The sequence below is a fragment of the Thermobia domestica genome, chromosome 12 (genome assembly GCF_964235325.1).
Source record: "Thermobia domestica chromosome 12, izTheDome1.hap1.1, whole genome shotgun sequence".
Taxonomy (NCBI): domain Eukaryota; kingdom Metazoa; phylum Arthropoda; class Insecta; order Zygentoma; family Lepismatidae; genus Thermobia; species Thermobia domestica.
In genome coordinates this window covers 9,045,377-9,058,175 of record NC_137465.1, presented here as the reverse complement: position 1 = coordinate 9,058,175, position 12,799 = coordinate 9,045,377, and the positions used below count along the sequence as shown (strand labels likewise).

The following is a 12,799-nucleotide window of genomic DNA, read 5'->3' as shown; positions in this document are numbered from 1 at the left end:
TATATATTGTATTTTTATTAATCAAATTGTAAGAACCTCTTTAATCCTGAACAGATACACATGTTTGTTTCTTATTTTTATTATATTTCTGGAGGTCATTTTGTAAAGTTTATAAGGTGCCATTTCATAGATTCTTTTATGTTTTGTTAGGTTTTTTATTGTTCTCTCGTCTTCATTTTCCTATCCTTTTCTTTTCTTCTATGCTTAATTCCTTCTTTACTATGTATACTGCATTTTTATTTTTTTTTAACTTGCTCATGGATTTTTTATTTGTCATATGAGTTTTTTTATGCTTATTTTATTTTCGTCATTATTACTGGCCTTACGAATCAGTGTATTTTACCTTAAGTGTTTAACTTAGAAATATTTATTTTCATACTGTATTAACAGTTACATAGTGTCTTCTTGAACTTTTTCTCTCCTTTAATATTTTGTAAACTGTTACAACTATATGGTTAATAATAATCTATTTTTGAATTTTACATTGTATACTTATCCTATATGGTATACCTTTTTTATATGCATGTTAATTATGCTTTTTATTACTATGGTTATTTTTGTATTTTCCTGTTTGTAACAAATACTGCATGTTTTTATGTTATTTTTCTGAACTAATATTTTATCCATTTCATCTATTTTTGTATAATCAGTTGTTTGTTGTTAATTCTATTTGCATGCGCCGTATGCTTGTAAAAACTTTTTTTTCTTAGGAGCACCTCTGGCTGTAATGCTCTTTGCTTCCATAAACATACTTCAAACATTATTATTATTATTATTATTATTATTATTATTATTATTATTATTATTATTATTATTATTATTATTATTATTATTATTATTATTATTATTATTATTACAATATCAACATCATCATCATCACCATCATCAATCATCATCATCATCTTCTTCTTGAGAATATAACTTCCAAAGCGAGAAGGAATCTTGGAATTCTTAAATGGATGTCCAAAGATTTTAAGTCTGTTAAAACATGCCTTATTCTTATTATTCTAATGTTAGAAGTCATCTTGAATATTGTTCATCATATGGCATAAAAATATAGATTATATATCTACTACTTTCGAGACAATTCAAAATCTTTTTCTTGCTTGGCTACGCTGGAAGTTTAAGTGTTATGAAGGTATGTCTTTGGATGAAGTTAGGATGTTCTTAGGTATGTTAAGGTTGTCTGAAAGAAGGATTATTTTGGATCCTAAAATGCTACATTCAACTCTTCACGGTAATTTGAATTTGTTATCAATAATAACTCTGTATACAACCAGTTATCATATAAGAAATCCGAAAATATTTAAACCCATTCAGTTTCTCAATGGTGTTCCTTTGTATAAAATTTTATCAGTAGCCAATGATTTTGCCAGTGTTATTGACATTTTTGATCATAATTTTAGTAATATATAAAGACAGTTATATAATCATTTCATTATCAGCTGAGGGTATTATTTTCTTTTATATAACAGCATGTTTATTTTATGCATGATTTTTTCCTTTTCTGTGCATGTATCGTTTGTATTTTATAATGTATTATGTTTATTTTTGTTATTTGCTTGTTATTTGTATGGATATTGTAAGTGGGCAGTTCTGTCTGTAATTTCCAGTATGCAGTAAAAAATTATTATTATTTCGGGAACCTAAGTCACGGAGAAATGATATTGGTGCTGATCAATACCTAAGAGAATGATTAACATTTTGGTACTAAATAGTAACAGGTGGCCACTAATTATATCTGCATTTTCAGTGTATGATGATAAAAAGTAGCAGGTCAATATAGCTAATCCAATACATCCTCTAATACACAGGTTTCAAATATGTAAGCGTATTACCTATTGAATTTAATCAAATAAATTTAATATACAATTTCATATAAATTTCGAAAAATTAATTCTTTTTAAGTTCGTCTCGGCAATGCTATTGGAGCATTCTCAACTGGTACTTGTATAGAAACACTTAGATACATGGAATCCTAAATGCAAAATAATAACGAGAAATCGCAGGAGGCGTTGGCTACTGAAATGAAATAATAATAATAATAATAATAATAATAATAATAATAATAATAATAATAATAATAATAATAATAATAATAATAATAATAATAATATTTTCAATTAAGGAATTAATGGAATGTGAATCTAGCTGAAATCGAACCAAGGACCCCTCGCATCAAAGGTAAGGACTCTACCACTGAACTACCATGCCCCATGTATGACAATCATAACGGATATTGATCATAACAAAAAAACTGCTTTCGTAAGTTTGTAGATAATAACATGACTGGCGCCATTTTCTTGTTTCATCTGCAACAGTATCAGCAGTGCATTTGTAATGTGACGCCGTCGAAATAAAAGATGTCCGCCATTGGCTACTGGCACTGCAAATAACGCATCTTACAATTTACGTCAGAACAAGTTCGATTCCAGATGGGAGGTGGGGGCATGGTGGCTCAGTGGTAGAGCGCTTACCTCTGGTGCGGGGATCCCTGATTCAATCCCCGGCCGTTTGTGGTGGACAGCATCGTGCTCATGCATTTTCTCGGGGTACTCCCGTTTCCTCTCACTTCCCGGCGGGAGCTCATGTGGTTCTGATTCCACGTTAATCAATAGGTCTACATCTCATATAGGTTTGCTACTGAAAGGGATTAAACTTAGAATACAAATCCAAACTGTACCTTTTGCGTCAGAAGTCAGTCAGAGACAATGGCTTGATTTGACATTGAGTAGCTAGTTAAACAATTATCTGCAATTGTCAGATGCAACTACTAGCTATTTATTAGCAAATGATATACTGCTCGACAGAAAATACTAGAAACTGTACCTTTCACACTAATAGAAGGTATTGGCCACCACACTAAACTTTCTCTTTCCCATCTGTTAAATTAAATTATGTCATTCTTAGCTTAAATATAAACAAAATTATCATTATAGGTACTTATGGGAAACTTTATTAGAACGTAAGTAGCCCCTATCAATAGAATATTCTTTCTGTCGTCTTCGGAAAGAAATGGATTATACCATAGTCTTGAGAACCATTTACGAGATATCGACGGAACAAAACAAACGCATATCAGTAAAATGTCTTTTCTGAAATGTTGGGAGAAAAATTAATTGTGCTTAATTATACGTGTTGAGAGAAGGAAGAAGTCAAAGTTCTTATTATGATACAGTTAACAGGTCTTTAGCAATTTGTTAAAAAGTTTGTGCAAAAGAATGTTCTGTGATGTTTAATGCTAGTTGATTACAAACTCCGAAAACAAAGAGTTTAGTTAGAAATGAATTTGAATACAGTATAAGAATAGCTGTTGGAGCCTGATATTGTTTTGTAGTGCTGGATAATAAAGTTAATTTTCACTGATCATATAGGTGTTGTGTACACAAATGAGAATTCTTTATGTGGACAAATGCATAACAATAGGGTGTTAATGAAATATTTATTTAGAGCAGTTTTTGAGAAAATTTTCGTTCTTTTATTTTCGCTTCTTTTTTTTTAATTTTCATTTTCCATTAAATCACCTTTATATTTTGGTGCACAGCGAAAATTCGAAACACCTTTGTTGTAGAAATATCATGTATGTTACAAGCACCCCGGACAAAATATTACGAAGTGTGGCTATTCTAGAGGACTTGTGGAAAGTGGCTTGGTATAGCAATATGCTTGTGATACTGTGAATGTATTGTGTGTTGTTTGTGACCGTATGCGGCTGGTAAGACGTGCATGCTGATGTAGTACTATTTCATTTCGTTACTGGACTAGAAACCAATGGTGACGCATCCTCTGGTCAATAGAATCCTGGTTCTGCCTCGATTCCAATGTCAGCCACTCCAGAAAACTGAGTCTGTGCAAAGGGCTGTACAGAAGAAGAGATAGTGTCTTGTTGTGTGGGTGTATTTCGAATACTGGTATGGGTCCCTTGATACAGGTGCCCAACAATATGAAGGCTGCGGATTGTGTGTCCATTCTGAATAATGAGGTGTTGCCCCCCGTATCAAGACGACGACTACACTGTTCAACGAGCCAGGATTGTGCGGGAATGGTATGCTGAACATCCCACATCTAACCTGACCCGCGACTTCGCCTGATCTCAACGTTATCAATGGGACATGTTGGAGCGAAGTCTGAAGAGGAGACATACATCTTCTTCCGTTGGCCGCTCTGCGGGACCAGTTGTTCAAGAAATGAGCCCGATTGGACTTGAACATCATCCTCTTCCACATTGAGAGCATGGCACAGAAAATCGACGCTCTGATCCGTGCCCTTGTGATGTAACGGCTTATTAAGCAATAAAATACGCACTTCAAAAATTTTTGTCCGGACTGCCTATTAGTAAGAATTATTAGAGTAGATATAACATAGCCTATCTTATAAAGAGTTGTCATGGAGGAATAATAATAATAATAATTTATTATTATTATTTTGTTTATAAATGATTCCACAATTATGCACCGAGGTTACGGGAGATAATGATGATGATGAAATCGATGATAATGCTAGAATGAACGCCGAGAAAACCCAAACACTAGAGGTGTGCACTCTACCACTGAGCTACCACATAGAAGAGTTTGTGTGTTGATTATTTAGTAATTGTATATTGAAATCTTTTTATAGGTAGAGTCAAATAATGGTCCGGGTTTGTCTTTTCCCCTTCACCAATTTTATTATAAAATTCCTAAATACAATGTCTTTAATTTACAAAGAGTAATTAATAGTGTGTCTTTCTCCTAATTGAGCAGATGAAGGAGTTTTGGTGTTCTGCAGGGTGCTCCTTCCGCTCATGGTAGAAGGACCTTGCAAGGTTGTAGGTGAGATTTGTGGATAACCCCCTCAGCTCATGGCAGCCTCACGAGGTTTTAGTTGTAGTTAGGATGCCGAGTCCAGTGCGACATAGTGCTTAGGAAAGGTGTACCCCTAGTCCAGTGCGACCTCGGAGCAGTTAGTCGATCAGTGTTCAGACTGATACCAGGTTCCTCTGCGGTCCCTCTTTTATTTGTCCTCTTCGGGTGGTTCGTCCTCCTTCGGATCCTTTCGTGTGATCCGTCTCCTTTCGGTTTCCTTCGTGTCTTTCTCTTTAGTGTAACGTCTGCTTTTGAAAATAATGGCACGTGTCGTTGTACATGTGCTTGTGTTGTGATGTGGGGATCCTTATATCCCCCACACTGGAAAGAAAATAATCGGCAAGATTATTTTTAAGAAAGAAATATATTTGTCATGAATAGAAGTTATGATAGTTGCACTGTAACACTGATACACTTGAAAATAGTGTAAAACACTATAATACATTGTAAAATCACTAAAAGAAACTTGTTTGTTGTGATATATATGTGTAATGGTAATAACACTATGTTTCTGTCCCATCTAAGCAGTCACTATTAGTTCCCTCAGAGTGGGCAGAAACTGTCATAACTGTAGTTAATAAATATATACCAGTTCATTAATGGTTAGTATTGGTCGAGTTCGTTGTTTATTGAAGTCGGTATCCATGTTGACATCACATCCGGTATTTGTAGTCTGTATCATTTGAATTTCGACTTCAGTAGTAGGCGCCGGTGAGTTAAGTCTTTCCAGGGTAATGATATTTGTAGACGATTTGTTAAATTTTTGTTTTATAACGGACTTATAAAAGATGAAGCACAAATAAATTATTATGATAAAAATTAAGGAAAGAAAATTAATTGGAATTGAAATCTTGAAAATTTTCTTTAATAAAAGAAGTAGCGAACGTGAATTTTTGGTCACTCTGTATAAGGTTGTCAGAAGCCTGATTTTATGAACATTCTGTATAAGAAAAGAAAAGTGACGTAATAAGCAATCATATAATTTGTATTGAAGAAGCATTGTTGGAAACAAGAGAGTATTGTATTTCGACTTTGCATGGATTAATGACTTTTGGAACTAAAAAAGAAAGAAAAAAAGTATTGAGTTCGTAGATTGGTATCTCAGCGGAAATACTGATGTAACGAAGTTAAAAACAGAATGAAATGAATTGTATATGTAAAGTAAGAAAATGCGATTTTATGGTTGTTAGTGCAGTTCTTCTATTGGTATCTTTTTTTTTTTTTTTTCCTTGGTTTCTTCTGCTCGTGTTCCATTGTCTGCTGCTGGTAAGTACTTGTAATTTTGTGGTATTCTTCTTCTATTTGTGCCTGTGTCTTCTTAAATTGATATTCCCTCTGTTTGGTCCGTATAAAGTGGCTTTAAACGGTCCATCGAAATATCCTGTGTCCTGTTCCTGAATTTAGGAGGTAGTTCCACGCGGAACAAATTTGGATTAAGCTTCTGTTTTGTTTCTGCCGGCCCTTCGTAGTGAGAGTGGTAAAATGTTCGGGTAGACCATGCTTTCTTGAAGGGAAATATACTAAAACAAGATCTCCTGGTTTGTAAGATGTTTGTTTGTGGCGTTTGTCGTAAAACTTCTTTTGTTTGATATATGCTTGTTTCAGGTTGGCTTGCACTTTCTTCCTGATCGCTGTTAATTTATCCCTGTCAACTTGTATGTGTTGTTTAGACTCGAACGTGCATTCTGTTGGAAAGAAAGGTGCATTGTGGGGGGAGGTTCTATCAAAGAAAAAAAGATCATTGACAAAGATGTGGCAACAGTTTGGGTTCAGTTTATTTCCTATCAGTTAGTTTTCAAGGGAGGGGAAAACCAAACAGGACAGTATGAAAAGAAACTTCAAACGGAGCCGGCATCCCTTTGTGAGCAAGTGGTTGTATATAGACTAAGGCACTATACCTAGTTTCAATTCCAGATGTTCAGCAAATCAGGGGTTCACACGCCTGTTTCCATGGCAGCGTTATATTAAAACATTTGAAAATGTAAACATATACAAAACTATGAATATAATCCGCCAAGTTTTAATAATCATCGAAGTTTCAATTAACAAAATTGAATATCTAGAATACGTCAATACTAAAATAATGTAAATTCACATAATTTAGAAGAATTTCCTCAAATATATGCATTTTAGTGGGTAAACAATTTGATCATTAGTAACTACGCCCACATATAAGCTAGTTAAATAACGACATTGCTATCGGATAGCAGAAGTATAGATGGGCAAAAAAAAAAAAAAAAAAAAGGTTAAAAAGAAAAAAAAACTGTGAAACATATGGGCCTAACCTGTCGAACTTTTTGTGACAAGAAGTTGTTTTTTTCACATTTTTTTATTTCTTTTTAACTATTTTTTACCCATCCGTATATCTTTTCCATGTTTTAAATTCACTTCGAGCTGTCTTGAGCTAAAGATGAAAACTGGGTTTTCTGAAAGCGCTACTTAAAGGAATACTTTGGTTTGCTGTGAGTGCTGGCTTTTTAATTTATCTTTCTTTCTAAATTTAGTTTTATTTGCATTAAGAAACTCTATCCCAATTGTATTACGAATATTACAAATAAAATTAAGAATTTCTCGATAATTACTCGAATTTAAGATGTCATCGAATCAAAGACGCACCCCGATTTCGCTGGGTTAAATTAAGGAAAAATAGTAATCCCCTAGATTCTACCGTCAAAATGAAAATAAATAAATAATAAAAATAAAACTTTCAAGGCTAGAACGTCATCTATGTTGAAAATTTGATCGAGATCGGTCAGGTGGTTCAGGAGTTACTAAGTTTTATTTCTTGTTATATATATATATATATATATATATATATATATATCCCCTCCCCTTCTATCCTAAGTTCTACCGTCAAAGAGATATGATAAAAACCACCCCAGGTCCGAACTTCATCTATGGTGATAATTTGATTAAGATCAGTTCGGTCGTTTAAGCGTTATGAAGTCACAAAGACAGTCACTTTTATTTTATTTTTTATTTTATTTTATTTTTTTACGTATATGTCCCTCCTTCCCCTCCCCTACATTGTGCCGTCAAAGTAAAATGATGAAAACATCCCAGGTTCGAACCTTATCTATGTTGAAAGTGTGATCGAGATCGGTCGGGTGGTTTAAGTTATTAAGTTTTATTCATTTTCATATATTTACCCTCCCCTAAGCCCTATCGTCAAAATGAAATAATAAAAAACTTCTCAGGTTCGAACTTCATCTATGTTGAAAATTTGATTGAGATCGATCGGGTGGTTCAAGAGATATTAACTCACGAACATGGTCACTTTTATTTTTATATTTATTGATTTTTGTATATCTCCCCTCCTTCTCATCTCCTACGTTGTTCCGTCAAAATGAAATGATAAAATCCATCGCACGCATGAGCGTCATCTATGTTGAAAATTTGATCAAGATTAGTCGTTTGGTTCAAGAGTTATTAAGTTTTATTTATATTTTATAATTCCCTCTCCCCTAAGTTCTACTGTCAAAGCGAATAGCTAAAACATTCCCAGATCAGAACAACATCTACGTCAAAAATTTGATCGAGATCGGTCGGGTGGTTCAAGAGATTAAGAGTCACAAACATAGTCACTTTCAATTTGGATCTGAAGTTTTTTGTTCACATACATCGCTATTAATATATAGATTTTCCTGAAATTCAAATAAAATATTAGTGAAATATCCATTTGACGTTAATATGTAGCTAACTCATTGGAAATATACATGTTTTACCCACAAGAAAATGGAAATATTATTTGGGATAAAAATATTGTGTTTAATAATAATAATAATTATATTTCATAAATAGCTAAATATTAGAAAGGATTGAAGGAAGTATTTTTGTGTCTAATTATTTGTATTAAATACTTTGTTAATAGGAGAATAGCAGATCTTCTAAAGCAACAGGTTGAATTAAATGGAGAAATATTATCAGAAATAGCAGTGCGTGACCAGCTGAAAAGTACGCTTATTGTAAAAGCTCAGGAGTTGCGAAGGCGAAATGCAGAATTCAACAAAACATTACCAGAGAATGAAGTGACCAAACGTGACGTATTAGAAAGCGACATGACGTAAGTAAATGGAATCATTATTAGTTCTATTTAATTTCTACAAATGTTTTTGACATGAAAGATAGTCTGGGATAGTAGTCAGTCAGTATGTATTTCAGGGTTGAATTTTTTTTTTTTTTTTTTTTTTTAAAGAAATCACTTTTGTTGAATTTTTTCACGTAAATCACATCTTTCTCGTCGTATAATACAAATAGTGAACTGAAAAAAAAAAAAAAGGGAATTAGTATTAAATGTTAATTATGCCATTTAAGTAAAAGTATTGTGGTTGAATTTTGAATTAATTCCCAATCGTTAACCTACTTCAGTCCCAAACAATGTTTCTTAAGCATTAAGGAAAGGGTACAACAACATTTTTCAACACACTTTTTTTTTCTTTCACAAAAGTTATTGATATTTGGCAGGAACTTAAAAAAAAAATTAAATCGGGCTATCCAGAAGTAGCTTGCGGCACGAAACCTTTCGCCTAAAGTTATAAAATCTACAAAATTTTTAAGTTTCGGAGAAGGGATCGGAGCCCATTATCTGAAAACAAACAAACAAGACGCACACACAAAAGAAGTTTCGTCTTAAATGTCGATGGTGATTTCCCTGGTGGAACAGTTAACGATTTACAAACCCTATGTTACGAAGAGAAGAAAGCAGGATTGTCCCGTTACCCGTTAAAAACGGAATTTTTCCTAATCATTCTTTGTATGAAACACTCGTTTGCATACTGTGTTGTACATACATTTGAGTCTCATTGCATTATGATTATCTTCCATAATTGAAATAACAGAACAAAAACGGGATTTTACTTATTTTCACTTCAAATTAATTTATTGAGGAATTTGATTTAAATCAACGATTTTTATTTAAATAAATCCATTCTGAGTTTTCCTCCTTCTTTGCAGTATTTATCTAATTATCTGTACCATCTAAAGTAGCTAGTTTATTTATTCATTTATTGTACGATGAATCAGTACATTTCCATAAGAATTGGTATTTTATTTTCTCTTCACAGGGCACAAGATACTGTGATGAAGAAGCTTCAGAAAATCAATCTGATGAAAATGCTTATTGTGAAATTGATTGTTGGATGCCGCGTTAATTTACAGAAATACCCTAACTTTTATAGACTGATCCGAAAACATGGTGAACTTGTGACTTTGGATTCGTATCAAGATAATACAGAGAGCGATGGAGACTAGTTTGGTCCTAGTAGAAGGTGGTTCCAATTCTGATACTAGGTTACTGGAAGCTTCCAAATGAAAACTAAGAAGTTTTTTATTACCTAAGTTATCGTAAAATCAATATATCTGTACCTGAGAGCATGAACTGCGTAAGTCCAATTTCGGCAAAAATGAGGTAAAACGAGTTTTGTATATCTTTCGGAAGTGTGCAACGAATGGTTGGTTGTGTTTTGTTGTATACGAGTTGATGACGTAATTAACCAAGTGAATAATGTGGTATGTCCAATATGTAGTTAGGGCTTAAGTGTTTTTCCCCTTTTCTGGAAAACAAGGATTTGTGACTTACGCAATTCATGCTCTCAGATACAGATATTATGATAGACTTTCTCTGGTTGGAAATAATCACTCAAAGGTAGCGAACCTCAACAACGTTTTAAATGATTGCATCTTGTTATTATATGGAAACTTATTAATCTGATCTCATTACATTCCTGACCAGTTTAAACAACATTACAAAGAACTGGTCGTAGGGAAATCTTTTCCATATGGGTTCCTTATGAAAGATCCCTTATGGAAATCTTATTTTCTGCAGTGTACATACTTGTGAATATTAAGTAACATTCATCTATTATGTTCCATGGGACAGGTTTGTGTAAGTTGATGCAATTTCTGTATGGTTAAAAAAGAAGAAGAAGAAAGATTTGAAGTGAAGTGAAATATTTTCAGTTGTATGAGATGATATATTGGTTCCTAGAAATATGGTGGACAGCTAAGTAGCAGAGTTTTATTCTCACTTTTAATACATTTTCATAATTCTAAACAAATTTCCTTTACACTTTAAATGCTTTGTTAGGGTTTTCTATATGTATAATAGTTTAAAGTAAAATGTACCAATCCCAGTACCAGAATCTTACATCAATTTAATTGTTTCAATCTATCACTCCAATACGGGCATCATTGGTAGAGCGTTCACCTCTGGTGCATGGGATCCCGGGTTCAATCCCAGCTCCCGCCCAAATGAACTTTGTGGTGGACAAAAACCATGTGCGTGAATTTCCTCGGGGTTATCTCGTTTCCTTCCACTTCATTCCACCATTTCATTCATTTCACATTATCACCGTCTCCCTTAGCCTAACCGGCATAACTGTGGGACGTAAAACTCAAAGATTTCATTTTTTTTTTTTTTTCAATACGTGCAATCTCGGACCATGTCAGTGCTGCTTTAGTTACAATATGTGCTGTAACTACTAAAATATATTTTTTAAAAAGTTTGGTACAATTAAACTTTTAATACAGGCTGCTTGGACTTGTCTGCAGGCATATAAATTACACCTTACGGTGTAACAGATGGAAATGGAAACATTTGAAAATAGTAACATATTAGATTATTTTTGTATTGGGACTGCTAATTGTGACTTCATGTGTAGTGATCACCAACATTTCAAAAATTTATTCCTGATTTCTTGTTGAAAAGAAGAACTAAACTGAATAAAATATAAAAATATTTGTGAAGCCGAAGGTCTTTATTAGTATCTGGGTGTCCAAGGCAACAGAATTAGTTGCTGAAATTATACTAACGAGGAACAAACTATTAGGATTCCCAGGGTACATAATAAAAGAGTGCTAGTTGATTTTAATAAATGTGCCAGATTGTATATGTGTTGTAAAACTTTGAGCACTCTTTGTGCTTTATTAGTTTGTCTTGTGATTAGGAGTATTGCTTTGTTCAAGAAACTTGGCTAGCCAGCATTCTGTAAGTTGGTACTTACGATAAGATTATAAACCTTTAAAAATATCAGTGGAATATTCATTTTTATTTCCATAATATTATACACACTAAACCAAAGGATATATTGTATCATTTAAAAGATGATATTCATCTTTCCGAAATAATTTTCTGCTTTTAATGCCTTATTTAGATAATACAGGATCCCTATGTTGTTACGTTATTATAATTTATTGATATTTTAATAAGCGATTTCTAATCAACAGCAAATTGATGTATACATTTTAAGAAATTGTAATTCCTTAGTTTACGAAAGTATTTGCACGGATTTACAATTGTCACACATTTTCTAGCGTATACGAGTTCAATTGTAGTTACTATCATAGCGTACGAAATCACTCAAAAAGTCCTTTCCACATTTAAATTACAACAGTATTATCAAGTTCTGTATATTTTCTGTGACATAATGAAGAAAAAATGATGTTATAGTTTGTTATTTTGAAAACTAACTTTTTATAAATGGAACTGAATTTCTCATGGTGTGTGAACCTTTTCCAGGAGTATTTTATTTCTAAGTGCTATGTATTGTTATATTAACACTGAATTGTAGACATTAATCTACAGTTTATTACTTCCTCTTTTTTTACTTCAGTATGGTTATGCAAATTAATACCATTTACCTTAAAATCTGTAAATTATTTGCATTGTGACAAGCAAATATGTTTCTTTATAATACGATGTTCATTTATTATTTAATACAGATTGTTCAAGAATATAACAATAAAGGCCAAGAATGTAGAATCTTGAGTGATATTATGTAAATACCATTTTTTTTTCTTTTAGAAGTGTTTTAATATTACTTAATGTATTGTTAAAGTTTGAAAGATGAGAAAGTTTAAATAGTAATACATCAATTAATAAATATTTTTGTACGTTGAAACATATATATTGTTTTATTTCTGCACTTAGATTATAATATTTATTAGGTTAAATCTTC

At 32.7% G+C, this 12,799-nt stretch overlaps 1 protein-coding gene across 2 annotated transcripts in view; it reads left to right on the top strand.

Moving 5' to 3' along the window:
• Positions 1–12,554, top strand: part of LOC145666322 (uncharacterized) — a 31,839-nt gene extending 19,285 nt beyond the window's left edge. For both annotated transcript variants that reach the window (XM_081733423.1, XM_081733424.1), the window contains exons 4-5: positions 8,716–8,907; positions 9,908–12,554. In XM_081733423.1, the coding sequence (XP_081589549.1) occupies positions 8,716–8,907; positions 9,908–10,094 (379 nt within the window). In that variant the 3' untranslated portion in view covers positions 10,095–12,554. The remainder of the gene's footprint in view (positions 1–8,715; positions 8,908–9,907) is intronic.
• Positions 12,555–12,799: the final 245 nt, after the last annotated feature.